Source organism: Electrona antarctica (assembly GCF_951216825.1).
Source record: "Electrona antarctica genome assembly, chromosome: 3".
Taxonomy (NCBI): Eukaryota; Metazoa; Chordata; class Actinopteri; order Myctophiformes; family Myctophidae; genus Electrona; species Electrona antarctica.
The window spans coordinates 40083785-40098585 of NC_136808.1; the positions used below are offsets into that span (position 1 = coordinate 40083785).

Genomic DNA, 14801 nt, shown 5'->3' on the forward strand with positions numbered 1-14801 from the left:
TGTCTGGTTGCCTAGAGACGAGGCAGCCAATCAGGATGCCAGGTCGTGACTACGGCATCCAATGAGAAATTGGTCGCCAGAAGCCATCCCGAGAGAAAATAGCCCAGCTGGCTTTGTCAAGCAGCTGGTACTAAAAACAGAATATTTGGAATAACCACAAAACTTAGGCTACAGTCCCTGGCACAAAATATTATTCTCGACGTACATATAAAATGGGAGGGTCCTTTTACATGAAAAGTAAAACGTTTGAGAACCACTGGTTTAAACAACATTTAGGAAGGAAGTCCAGATAGCAACTTCACTTTCAAACAAGCTCCACACCCACACCCAGTCACCCACACAGAAACTACCAATATTTTTGCTTAAAAGAGTCAGACTTGGCAAGGCAACACTGTGGTGGTTCTGGGAAGTGATGATGATGAGCAGCATATTTTGATTTCTTTATCATTTTAAAACAATGTCCTGCCTTGGAACAATTAGGCCCTTAATTAGAAGAAAAAAATCATGTAGGCATATACCTATACCAGCCAACAATAAATTAAACATCAAACAGACATTAAAGGGCTACAACAAACACATGTGTGTTGCGTTTTGTTGGTTTGTGTCATACCAAAGTTGACTAGAATGAAATACATATTAAATAGTTGGCCAAATGCGTAAGGTTAACCCCGACATGCTTGCTAGTATAAATAATATACACCAACGTGGGGATAAAATTGTAATAACATTCAAAACGGCGTCAAAGTGTCCTAAAAGTCATCCACAAATGAGCAGTTTAACGCGGCAGCAGCAGCACTGTCACTGCAGGCAGGTGAAAACAAACTAGAGAACAGAACACTCGTTTTATTCTCTGAAGAGAACACAGACATCACTACACAGTGGTTAGTTACGCCAAAAGCTTTGGCAAATTGGCACCTTTTTCAATACGACGAACAATGTGATGACACTGCAGCTGGCTACACATATTCACTACTGAAGAGAATGTAACACTATAATTAGCCCTAGAATAAAGTAGAAACGCTGTGATTTCACATACATTTGCATGATTATCTGGAATACATGAAACGTATCACAGCCAGCCAGCCATTCTAGGGCTGGGCTACAAATATATCATGGCAATGAAATCTCAACAACGGTAGTGTAGTCATCCTTCAAGAGTGCGGATTCAGACACGTGGATTAGAGACACAAACAAGCCGAAGCTTGTTTCCATTGTGGTTCCACTATGAGACAATACAACAGCCAAGTGAGCCATACAAAAAACAAATGAACACAAAAAATCCCCCAGACCAGAGTATATTCAGACTAGCCATTATATTCACGGCTCTAAAGAATATTTCCTTTTCAAAACGAAAGCTGTAGTCTAGAAGGCTTTCACTGAAAAAGGGAAGGAGAAAAGGAAAAAGCATACCTACACGCCTTAGACAAACACTTGTGGAATCAAGTCAACTGATATGTATATTTATTATTAAAGCTAATTGTTCTCTTATTTTCTTACCTTATTTCATAACTTCACACACTCGCACGTCCAGGGAGACAGACGAAGTTGAGACGCGCGGTTTTTGGCCGATGATGATATTGATACAGATGTTTGACTTGAGCTGCTGCCTGCAGACACTGTGAGCAGAGCTCCGCTGCAGTTACTCACTGCGCGCGCGCACACACACACACGCACACGCACGCACACACACACAAAATGTTTCAGTGTGTATTTGCAGCACGCACTACACTGTCTACTGTCTCCGAAGTCGTCCGTCCCACCTGTTGCGTCAAGACAGGTTACGACACGTTATGCAGTTGAACACCCGTTCGGCATATATCTCCCGACATAATAATAATAATAATAATAATAATAATAATAATAATAATAATAATAATAATAATAATAATAATAATCATAATCATAATCATAATCATAATACTAATAATAATATTTTTTGTTTTTGTCTGAACTAAAATTATACATACAAATATTATGTAGCCTATAGATGTCAAGTTTGCCAGTTTAAGTGAGGGTCGCACTGGCACCGTGAAAGAATTTGGCTGCAATTTGACTTGGTAATTCCTCTTGCATAAAAATAAATTGAAATTAATTAAATCAATAATACACAGCACCAGATGGAAACAGTATACATATAAATATAGTAAAGTATAAAAGAGTATACATTACATTAATAATGGGAATGATAAAAAGTAACTTCACACAAAAAAATTATAAAAGGTGTTTTTTTTATCAGCTTGCAGAGCTGACCAATGATCACAGTACGTTTTAACAGCACTGAGAGCCAGACAAAATTAATGTTCCGGAAGTGCATTATTTGTCAATGGGACCCGGCAACTACAGGCGATAGCAGGTGAACAGGCGATGGTCAAAAAGTGGGCGGAGGAACGTTGCCCGAAAAGATGAAATAGTTTATCTTTTGGGCGACATTGTCCGGTGATAGTGGGCGATTAGGCGATAGCCAATTAAATTCATGTGTCGCTCGCTGTTGTTCTCCCGCTGTTAAATAAACATAGATGGCTCAAGGCGGAGTCTCTGGCGTGGTTCACCCGGCGGCCATCTTGCTTCGGGACCCGGACTACAGTACAGTATGTTCAATGGCAGCTCAAACAAAAGCTCAGAATAGGCCTTAAAGGCTCATTCATAGTCTGGATTTTCGGTGGTGAGGTGACCACCGCTCCGGTGGTGAGGTGACCACTGGAGCTGAAATAACGTTGAGCGGTGGTGAGTAAAAACAGAGAGAAGGGCTGGGGCGGTGGCGGTGGTTTGCTCTTCACCGCGGCTCGTGACGTCATGTTGTAGTTCAGTGGTCACCTCACCACCGAAAATCCAGACTATGAATAACACTTAAGCCCCACGGGCAAAACTAATGCTTGGAATGGATTCAGAATCATGAAAACCCCTCTAGTTTGACAAGTCACATGCTACTTGAAGTATGATGACATTTTGCCTTATATTGGTTGTCTGTGTGGTATACAAAAATGGCCATAACTTTTTTTCCGCCATGTTTCCGGCAGAGCAGACCTCTCATTCTGTGTACCTTAATGACCAAGTAAATAGAAAAAATCACACCCGTGTGAACTGAGTGGTGTAAGGTTTTATATAGCATGATCAGCTGTGGTCTGACGTAATGTCTGACGTAATGAAATAAGGTAAGGTATTATGTAGCCTGATCAGCTCTGATCTGACGTAATGAAATCACACCCGGATGTGATTTCACAACTGGCTTTTTCTGTGCAGAGAAAATGACCATGGTTGCTACGGTCATCCAGTTCACCCGGGTGTGATTTAATTACGTCAGAAATTATTTTGAACATAGCAACCATGCTCATTTTTTTCTGCACACAAAAGCCAGTTGTAGGAGTGGTTTACACCACTCAACAAAAGCCAGTTGTAGGAGTGGTTTACACCACTCAAAAACACAAATAAAAAGTATGTCATGACATCACAGGTTAATCCTAAACGTTGAGCTTTTGGGCCTGTGGCTCCCCGGCTATATTTAGTGGATGGCTGGACACCATTAACACGGCACCCAGGGAGCAGTTAGGGGTCAAGTCTGTTGCTCAGGGACACATGGACAGTCTCCTACTGAGCAGCCACCTGGTCATCAAATTGTTGCCAAAAAATAAATAAAAAATCCCGTTACACATCATCTTACATCATCTCATTATTCCGGCCAATCACAATTTGCGTCCTCACTTTTGTCTTCAATATTTGTGTTAGGACAAACAATAAAAATAGCATTCAATGTTTGTGTTAGGACACAACCCCTCAAAGCTGGACATAGGAGGGAGTAGCACCCCTCAACAATATCCATGAATTCAACGCTTCATGGTGTGTGTAATTGACCGGTAGGCTATAGCAGATGTGAAGTTCACGTACCAGCTCTGACAGTGTCGGTGATAAAACCGCTTCTGGAAATGGGGTTCCTGTAAAGAGCTCATTTGGTGGCCTGGGCCATGGCTCAGTGGTCCAGGCACCTTGGCTGGTAATCCAGTCTGGCAGTGTGAAAAAACATAAAAAAGAGCTCATTTGGTATGCTCTACACAAATCCATTTAGAAAAAAATAGCAGATCTACAAGCTCACAATGGATTGTGATCTTATAGATCAGCTATTTTGGCCAAACATTCACCCCAGAAGAGGGATAACAATAGTGCCATTTTATTAAGTTTTACTTTTAACTTAAAGGACCACTTCACCACTTTTCAACTTATCTCTATATATTTGGTCCTCACTAATGAAATATCACAATTACTCAGTCTGTATCTCATAGGAGGGCTGTGGGCGCTGCAGTTCATCATTAGGCAGGGTTTTTTTAAACGATATATATTTTTAAAATATCGTGAGAACGATTGCTTCCATTATCACATTGCAACTTTTCAGGAATAGAAACTAAAGCATGCAGTTTCTATTAGCTTGGATTCCCCATCGATGATGTCACTGGTGGACTTTCTGAACTGCCCACAGCCCTCCCATGAGACACAGACAGAGTAGAAAAGAATTGTGGCATTTTATCATTAACATTAGTGAGGACCAATAATAGGAAGGTAGGTTGAAAAGTGGTGAAGTGCTCCTTTAACCCATTTAGAACTGAGAACGATAATTGCTACGGTATACTGTAGATAGCAACAAGAACCTCAAAAGGGGGTTCCCGTCCTGAATGAGTATGCATTCCGATTATTGCGATATTGTTAATCACAATCATTTTTGCCACAATCATTGTGACATGAAATGTTCATACTGTCCCATCCCTAGGTCCATTCTACTGTTGGCAAGCAAACAAACAAATCACAGGACTTTACAGCAATACAAATTCCTAACATACACAAGACCTTAGTTTCAAATACGCCAGATTTGAATTGTACTGTGGTTGTTTTTATTGCATGAATTGTAAATATAGCTGCAGAGAAACAATTTGGATGAGTACAGTTTGGGATTGAAAGAGAGATCGTGACGGAACATTCTTGATGGCACTGTTGACAAATCTCACCCTTTTGCCGTCCTTCACCCCCAGGCCCGCACTTATATACTGCATTTAGACAGAAAAAAAAAACAGATTGGAAGGACTACCGTCTTCAATTCAATACTAGATTAGTAGTAGTAATAGTAGTGCATTCATTCATTCAACGTATATAAAGGAAAAGTTGTCTAAACACAAAAGGAGTAGGCCGTGATCATCCAGGTGACTGTAATGGTGAAAAGTGTAATAGCAGTTCTCGACTAATCATAATAGTAGTAATAGCAAAGTACAGTAATACATGTCCTAACTAGTAGGTACAGTAGGGCGGTAGGTAGTTATTGCTGTGGATATCTTGCGTGTTATGGACAGCAGAATACTTTTCATAGAACGGGTGCTTTGTGTGCTTCTGTGAGTATGCTCCATTGCCGTCGGGCAGAAACCTCTAATCTCCATATTTATATTATTATTCATAAATTTCGAGCTGCTACTTCATTTATTTTTTGGAATCCTGAAAACAGTTTTGGACATAATGAGGTTTCCACCCGACAGATGATTTGATCTGTTTTTAAGTGATGTATCATCATCACCTGGACCACTTCACCCCAAAATGATTCACCATTTCCACCTGAATATATGTTTTAAGAGATGAAATGTCCAAATGCAGTATACAGACGCAAACTCCAATGAAGGTTCAGACCTTGAGCAATGATGCCATCTACGGGTTAAATTGCTGAACTGCAGTGAGAGAGGGGGGGAAGGGTTGACAACCAATGAAGTCATTTGATTTCTCCCCCTCAAAAAAAGGGGAGGGGGGGAGTTTGTTTAAAACAAAAAAAAACACTCGGATCCCTTTTAAAGTAAGTAGACCAGCCACATATTCAAAATAAAAAGGGGAAAAAGAAAAAAGAAAAGAAAATGCTCTGTTATGACTTGTAAAATGGTCTCTCAACTTTTCAAAGTAACTTGGTCACTTCAACTATCACTGAAAAAAAAGGAAAAAAATAGAAGGCAATGATATATAACATAACGGCATCATTGTACGGTACATGAACCCCTCCTCGCCGCCCTCCGATACCTCAACTTATCCTATCCCAAAGGACTTGAAGGATATAATCGCTTTCTAATGTTAATAACATATTCATACTATATTCATATAATTAATAAAAAAATAAATACATTTAACAGATACAAATGATTTTTTTGTAGTAGGTAAATTACCAAGGGAACAGATTAAGCACCCAGTCAGATTGTTTATCCTTTTTTTTTTCAAGTGTAGGATTTTAATAAAATAATTATCACCCTTTACTAATTTGAACCTGCATTCATATAAAGCCACTAAACTGCTGTATGGCTGTGCTATTGAGCTGTATGTGACAGAAACAGTCTCTATCCAGTCATCTATCGGGCTCGGTGTGAGTGTGTTTGTGTGTGTGTGTTTGTGCGTGTGTAGCCCAGGTATACTTTGTTGTATGGTGTCACATGTGCGGAAAATAGACGATCTATAAACTCACAAACTCATTGCATCCACAAGGCGTTGTGAGCTTGTAGATCGCCTACTTTCGGGGGTGTGACACCGTCGTACAACAGAGCACAAATGAATTGTGTGTGTGTGCGCGCACAATTAGCTCACTAATTAGCACACTCGTAGAGAGAGCAGCCACGAATACAAATAGATGCTGATGATTCATGTTGGCAATGGAACCCCAAACCCAAAACTCTTGGCTATACCAAAAATGCAGGGCCCGGGGGCAAAATGTGCACATCATCTACACGTATTGAATCGGTACAACCTGTAAAAAGTCATATGAAACAAGTAGTTTTTATGATTTTTGTTCATTTTGTTGGGGTTTTTAAGTTTTTTATTTTTTTAAAGTTTTTTTTGTAGCTTGTTTTTGTCTTTTTTTTGTACAAATCTTTGTATAATCTGTTTTAGACGTAACAAAAAAAAGACCACCCATCAACAAAAGAAAATTGTCATGCATAAGTTATAGCCCCCAATCTTTCAGATTGCATTTTCAGGTTACCATCTAAAAAAAAAAAAAAAAAAATTACATTTGATTTTTTTGTTCAACATAACATTTGCGTCTTTTTTTCCTTATTTTTTTTTCTTCCTTTTCTTTTCTGTTCCTCTCTGTAATGTTGTAGCCAGCAGTTCCAGGGTATTGCTCCCACAGTCCAAAAAAACACCATGTCCTGTCCTGTCCTGTCCCCAGGGGGGGCTACAAGATCCAAGATTATGTTAGGTGTGTGTGGTGGTGGTGGTGGTGGGGGGGGGTCGATCCCACCGTGAAGCGAAACAAGCCGTTCCTCCTTCATGACTTCAGTTCACGTCCAAAGAACTTCAGCTCTTCCATTTCCTAAAGAAATTACTTTATCTATTTTTGCGTGTCATTTTTCTACTATAAAACGCTTGCATATGTGGCCCGCCCCCTTACACAAAGGCTCGAAAGAGAGAGAGAGAGAGACAAATAAAGATCCTTAATACTACTAACAACGTCCCAAAGGCAGCGGGACAGTCAGTCAGTTTAACTCAGCAGCAGCAGGGACAGGATAGGAGAGGAGCGGGGGGGGGGGTTAGGGTGACAGGGTGGGGTTAGGGGAGGGTCTGCTGCCCCCTATCTACACAGGTCCTCGTGCGCTGTTGTGGCGTCTCGCTGATTTTTCCTCTTCTTGCCGTTGCCCTGGTGATGAGGCTTGTTGTTCTGATGGCTTGTCGTTTTGGCGCTGGAGGACGAGGACCCCTGCTGGCCGTGGTGGATGTTCTTGTGATGAGAGCGAGATGGCCGGGCCTGCAGGGAGGATCGCATGCGAAAAACACATTAGATTTTAATATATTTCATGCTGATCTCCCCTTGACACTATAGCATGAACTTGTTCACATCTGGGTTAAAATGTACAATTTAGGCATTTAGCAGACGCTCTTTGACCAGAGTTAGGCCTGTCACAATTACATAATCGTCTAATCGCAATTATTTGAGATCGTCATTATTTTGTCATAATCGTCGTAACCGTTTCCATGTTGAAAAACTTATATACATTAAAAAAAGCTTGTAGATATTGACCTTTTTTAAGTATAAAAATGACAAATGTCAGTAACTTCTTTGTATATTTGTTATTTGTCATATCTGCCCTGTGCATTCCAATGTTCAAAGCCAAAAACACAATTACATCGTTAATTGCAATTATCTTTGTGACAATTGATTGTCAACTTAATTTTGTAATCATGACAGCCCCATCCAGAGTGACATCAGAAGCAGCAGATGCAGAGAGACAACAGTGTGGTACGATCTTAGGTAAACCCAAACTCTGGGTGCTGGTTTTCACTGGGAGCCATGGAGAGAGCCTGCACAGTACCTTGCCTCCCTTGTTGTTTCCTTGTGGAGTGCTGGTGGAGTGGCTCTGTGTTCTGTGGTTGCTCACAACCCCTGTCTGCTCTCTGTGGCCGCTGGCGGCACGTCCGCCAGACTGCTGCTTGGCCGTCTTACAGGGCGTCCCGTCCGAGTCCTGCATGGGGAGAAACACAGTTCAAGCTAATCTTTAGCCGACAATTCAAAAAGTAACTACTACTCCTGGGTCAAAGTTTGGGTGCGTTATTCAGAAAGTGTGTTGCCGTTATCACTGTGCTCTGGGAGCACTCAGAGCACAGGGAGGGACGGTGGATTTTGACGACAAACGATGACAAAATGTTTGTCGACTACCTTTGGCTCAATGTTGACCTGTTATCTCTCCCATGGTACTACATCAGTACAGCATGGCATTGTGGACCAAATCTAATCTAACGATAACAATTATAATAATATTATAATATTCTACGTTCTGGGTCTGAGAGGCTAAATCTAAGCTTAATCATCAAAAGGTGGTCCTTGATATGAAAAAGATCAGAGAAACACTGCTCTAAACATTGTGCGACATGTCGTAGGTTCTTGGGACTGACCGCGTCACTGGAGCTGGACGCCGTGGAGGAGGAGGATGGAGACAGTGGGGAGGAGGAAGGGGAGGAGCGCAGTGAAGGAGACGGAGACGAGGAGTTGGAGGAGGTCTTGCTGCCACGGGGGATGGGCGGCGGCAGCACCACCACCACCGGCTCGTCGCTGTCGGGGACGTTGTTGTTGCACTCGTCCAGTTGTTGTTGTTGTTGTTGTTGTTGTTGTTGGGGTTCTACCAGCAGGGTGACGTCGTTCCCTGATGGAGAGGAGAGAGAGAGTGTGACACACGGTCGGGGACGTTTTCATCTTGAAGGCAAAAAACATTTACGGAATTAAATGAACCCATAAGGGTCCATTTGGTTCCATTTTTACACTCTGAGTTACACACCCAAAAGGGGCCATTTGGAATGAATGAATGAAAGCAGGTGTGGAACTTACTGTTGAGAGTCTCGTTCTGAGACTGGGACCCCCACTGCTTGCTGATCCATTCCCTGTACTCGTCCACCTCCTGGGTCACCCGGATTATTCGCCCCAGTATACTGTGGATGCACAAGGGAAGAGAGACATCTAGTGGCCGCCGGGCATGTCAACAGCTCCATGTAACAAATACATTGTCTGTCGGGTGGAAACCTCATTACACTCCAAAAGAGTCACTGTTAAAAAACAGCAAATGTAGCAGATCTACAAGCTCAAAATGCAGCATGTGAGTGACGCTGTAGTATGATGATAGGGCATTAGATTACGAAGAAAAAAATAAATAATAATAATAAAATAATAATAAGGTATTCCTTAAATAAACGTTTCTGCCCGACAAAGAAATGCTACTACAATGTCTGAGGAACAGGAACAAAATACGTTTACTCTAACACACATATTAGTAATAGAGATATAAAGATAAAGATATAACAACACAAATAAAGACACCTTCAACCTTGAAATATCTACACCAGGGTCTGGGATGGGATATTGATCAACATAGGGCCCGGGAGGCTAGGGCAGGGGTTCTCAACGTTTTTGGCCGGGGACCCCCGGAAATGCTTTGGCAATGTCTCGGGACCCCCGCCCCGCCCCCTCCCGACCCCCAATATAAATTGACTGCTACAATAACCTTAAACCATTTTGGGCGGGAACCCCTTTTGGTGTTTTAAGCATTGTTATAATTTAGCTATTGAAAAATAGCAGATCTACAAGCTCATAGCGCGCCACCGAGTGGCGCGCTACGAGCTAGTAGGTCTGCTATTTTTGAAAAATCGTGAAAATATTTTGGCGACCCCCCGAGGGGTCGCGACCCACGGGTTGAGAACCCCTGGCCTAGGGGGTCCTCACATTCTATACCAGGGTCTGGGATGGGATATTGATCAACATAGGGCCCGGGATGCCTAGGGGGTCCTCATATTCTATACCAGGGTCTGGGATGGGATATTGATCAACATAGGGCCCGTGACGCATAGGGGGTCCTCACATTCTTACAAATCTGTGTGTGATAGGAACCTTTGTGTGAAGTGATGGGACATTTGCCCGACAGTATATATATATTTATTTAACAAACTATGGAGCTAAGCTTATATATCAGGACTACCAGCAGTCTTGTTTACGCTGTGCCACCATGGCCAGTGCTGTCGTTACTGTGTTTTTCCCAAGTTGCAGATGAAAGATGTCCCTTCTCACTCGCCATCTTGCGAGAACCGGTAGAAGCTGCGTGAGGTCCTGATCAGTGATCAACCTCATTGGCCGAGCTGGTCATGTGACGCTCTGAGGCCTCAGAGCGTCTACTATAAAGGACAACGCTTATTTAGCTCTAGCTGTTCGCTATTATTCTGTTGGTCAACTTTTGCTTATCTTTTTGTTTTATGTTCAGCTCCCTTCGGGAAGGAGTGTTAGGCTTAAGTTGTAGTTTCCCTTTGTTATCGGTTAGGTTTTGGTTAGGCGAAGTTATTGTTTTGTTGTCTCCTTTTTCTTTCTGGGAACACTACACCACTGTACCGCTCTGCTTTAATATCTTACCCTATTTATAATACTGTCTACTAGTTATAACTATTATAAATGATTGCCAATATACTTGAAAGTCGATCTATCTATTGAGCCATTTGTATTAAGAACACTTTTGTACCTCTGTAACTTTTATATCTGAAGTACAAGTAAACGCATTTTCAACTTTTGAGTGAGGTTTCCTGTCCATTTTATATGTTATGCGTACCCTTTACCCCTAGACTAATTGGTGCGCAACAGGAGGCTGTAAAAGATCCACAAAAGTTTATTAGTTTCCTCATGCAGATCAGCAACTTTCGCCGTTTGATAACTTTGATTTGTCCTAATGTTGGTCGTTTGTAGACCAGGGCAGGCCGAGTGGCACGCATGCAACTAGGAGTCAGTGCACACACGGGCGCTCGCTCGTTATTAATCAACTTATTATGAGGATCGGATTGGCAGTTTTTGTTGCCCCCCTGAGCCCCTCATATCACTTCACTAGCATAGCAAGCCTGCTGCGTTGCGACTGCTTCCGTCATGTCATTCACACCACGGCAATCTCTACACTGTACGGAAATCCGTCCCCGGGACGGAGAACTTTAAGCCCTGGCTATGGGGTACACACATTCTTCAGCCCATCAAATCATCTCTATGCGGTACACACATTGCTCAGCCAATAAATCTTTACTATGGGGTACACACAGACACACAAAGCTGGGCATAGGAGCGCCCCTCAAAAACCCACAAAACGTTAGAATATGGAGATGCAGAGGTTTCTGCCCGACAGCAACAATATGTGGGCAAATCAGAATCAGTTCTATGTCACATCCATATAATACACGCTAGGCATACGAGGGAGCAAAACGCTGTTCTCTGCAACTCATGGTGCATTGGTGCTTGTCAACAATGAACTAGGTTGTCCTCCCTTACCTCTCCGAGTCATTGTTGGGGTAATACTTGGCGATGGGAGACACGGCGTGGCTGAGCACCACATAGGCGTAGTCAAAAGCCTGCTTCACCTGCATGGCTCCGTATGAGCTCCGGCCCACATCGTTGTCTGGAAGGAAAAAAACAACAATACAAGGATTTATTATGGATGCGTGTCCTTCGCTGTTGTTTCCGATAAGACTCTTTGTAAACATCCACAACTCGTCCTCCCTCTCCCTGTAAGAAATCCAGAACGTATACACATTGTATGCTGTTGACATATATACTGTATACGCGTTTTAATAGCCATCTGTTGTCTGCGATCGACGTATATTGTCTTATATTGATTTATATGGATCTGAAACTGCACCGCTAAAAAACTACTTTTTGCCCTGAGCCAGTTGCTAGGCAACGCCTTGCTCACCCAGCACGCACGGAACGTAGACTACTATTATAATTAGGATCTTGCTGATCAGACATCCGAGGTTTGGATCCGATTTCAGATTTTTCATCGCATCACGATCGAACTATAAACGTTTCTCGAGAAAGATAGCTAGCGTGACCGTGAGCTAATGTCAGTAGTAATCTCCACTTGGCCCTGTGAAGCTATTTACCACTTGTAGCCACACGGCCGCAGTCTGTGTTAACACGGCAGCCGTTTGGCCAGATGACCTGATCAAGAAGATTGAGAACTGCTGGACTAGGATATAGATATATTTCTTATTCTTTCTGTGAAGTGAGATTTTGACATCCAAGACCTATTACACACAGTCACAAAGTACAGCTTTACTGTAACAGACAGTCAATCTCACTGGTTTACAGTAATGAAAAAAAAACAACAAGACCGACATCAGACTGATGAAGATACGGTAAGGCTCTAAACGTCACATCCGATGGCGTAAACTTTACGCCACGCCACGTCCCCCCCCCCCCCCCACAGGCTAAATCTCATCAAATGGTGGTCCGTGGCTCAAATGCTGAATAAATCAATATGAAAAGGGTTGAAAACCAGTCCTAGTCCCTACCTGGCTGTAGTGGGTCCTCGATGTACAGCATGGATGGCCTGTATCCGTCCATCATGCTCTTCTGCACCTCGTCCTTTGCTACGTAGCAGCCGCCGTCCTTTATCCTGATACCCGTCTTCTGGTAGTTGAAGTGTCGCCCGTACAGTTCGAAGAACTCGATAAGCAGCACGCCCATGTTGGTGTTGGGACTGCACACGTCCTCCCTGTAGTGGAGCTGCACACACACATGGTCCGTCAGCATAATGATCCCCCCCCCCATATTCCCCCTTAGATAGCACTTTATGTAGACTTATATAGCATTTTAAACAGACTTATACGCAGACAGCACTAGAATTGCATTTTATGTAGTTATAGCACTTTATAGTACATATGTATAGTATAATATAGTATAGTATGTAATATGTATAGTTTATATATATATAGTTTCATGATATAGATACTCCACTGTTACGTTCTTAGCTTACGCATGTTTCATGATAACTACTTTTTATATATGTGATGTATGCCATGCTTTTTGTTATTGCTTAATGTAAATCGCTCTGGATTAAGAGCATCTGCTAAATGCCTAAATTGTTATCAACTCCAATGGTACCCGAAATCTTCCCACCCTTTTATCTCTGAATCTAAATCACAGATTACGATTCTAATCAAAACAAGCGTTATTGACAGCCGATCGCGGTCGCATCAACTTCATATAACATTGTGAAGTTATATGAATATGTATCATAAAACAGTACTAGCTCTAGTCCATGGCGTTAGGAGTTGTCCATAACGCTATATCAGAATATAGAGCAAATTCACTTTTTCATTTTTAACCAAAGAAATATGTCTTACATCTCTAACTGTTGCACCCCAACACTGTTCACGTACTGTATCATACACTCAGCACTCATTACACTGCCCTGCTCGAGCGGTGAAACGTCAAGCACGTCCACCATGTGTGGGACTTTGTATATGTTCCCTTCCAGTTCAAAGTTCAAGTGGTTATATTTTCAGTCACATGCACATACAATACAGCTGGCAGCAACACTGCAGGGCAACAACATTCTTGTTAGATTCCAAAGCTGTCCTCGGTGCAGATTCCGTACCCTCCCACCGACGCATGGTTTCTGACCACTATAACGCCTGTCTACCGCGGACGGTGTTGCGTGTCACTGACACCCGCCCGCTCCCACGAGAGATGACCGTGATGAACTTGACGTTCTGCATGTAGATATGGAGATTTAATGTTTATTTACAGCACGTGAGAGTTATAGCGGTCAGAAAACGAGACAAAAATGCGTGTGTTGTTTATCAGATCTGGATGCATTGGGTTTTCTGGGGGACAATGCAGTTATGCCCAATAACAGATACCGTACATTTTTCATTCCGTGCTCGACATGCCGACCGCCTGCTCCCGCCTACGGTAGAGTGAAAACATCCTGCGTTTTGTTAGATCCCGTGGGAAGGAACACAACTGCTATGAAGCCAAATGTGATTAGGGGTGCAACGGTTAATTGAACTACATTAAAGAACATATTTGATTTTAATAAATGAATGGATCTGGGGGGATAACTAGGAAAGTATGTGGATGTTGGGATCCACATAGAACCGGTTTGACTCCCTGAACTTTGTCCAGTTGTCCATGTGGTATGTACTGACCTGCAGGAAGCTGACAGCCATGAGGAAGAGGCTGTAGGAGCCGATCCCACCGGTGAACACCTCGTTCAGGTCCCTCTGTAACAGGAACTGTTTGAGCACCAGCACCAGGTAAGGCAGCACAGGATACTTCTACAGAAACACACACACACACACACAAACAAACAATTTAGAAATGGTAGGCATTTAGCACACAGTAAACACAGTAAGCAAGGTAAACACCTACATAAACTCGGTAAACTAGGATCAACCAAGAACCTAGCATCAGTCTATATCTAAACAGTATACTATCAAAATGATATATCTGTTGGTTTACTTACCACACACACACACACACACACGATTATATCACCCTC

General features: G+C 42.4%; 1 protein-coding gene and 1 long non-coding RNA gene across 2 annotated transcripts in view; both read right to left on the reverse strand.

Annotated features, from left to right (window-relative positions):
* Positions 1-1624, reverse strand: part of LOC306919989 — a 53954-nt gene extending 52330 nt beyond the window's left edge. The window contains exon 1 of the long non-coding RNA XR_013789598.1: positions 1498-1624. This is a non-coding gene — a long non-coding RNA (uncharacterized lncRNA). The remainder of the gene's footprint in view (positions 1-1497) is intronic.
* Positions 1625-4860: 3236 nt separating this feature from the next.
* The window catches only part of tent4b (terminal nucleotidyltransferase 4B), a 58484-nt gene continuing 48543 nt past the window's right edge, over positions 4861-14801 (reverse strand). The window contains exons 6-12 of the mRNA XM_079497892.1: positions 14449-14577; positions 12808-13021; positions 11786-11912; positions 9326-9426; positions 8896-9143; positions 8316-8465; positions 4861-7750 (exon numbers count right to left, since the gene is read on the reverse strand). Coding sequence (XP_079354018.1) covers positions 7577-7750; positions 8316-8465; positions 8896-9143; positions 9326-9426; positions 11786-11912; positions 12808-13021; positions 14449-14577 — 1143 coding nt within the window. The 3' untranslated portion in view covers positions 4861-7576. The remainder of the gene's footprint in view (positions 7751-8315; positions 8466-8895; positions 9144-9325; positions 9427-11785; positions 11913-12807; positions 13022-14448; positions 14578-14801) is intronic.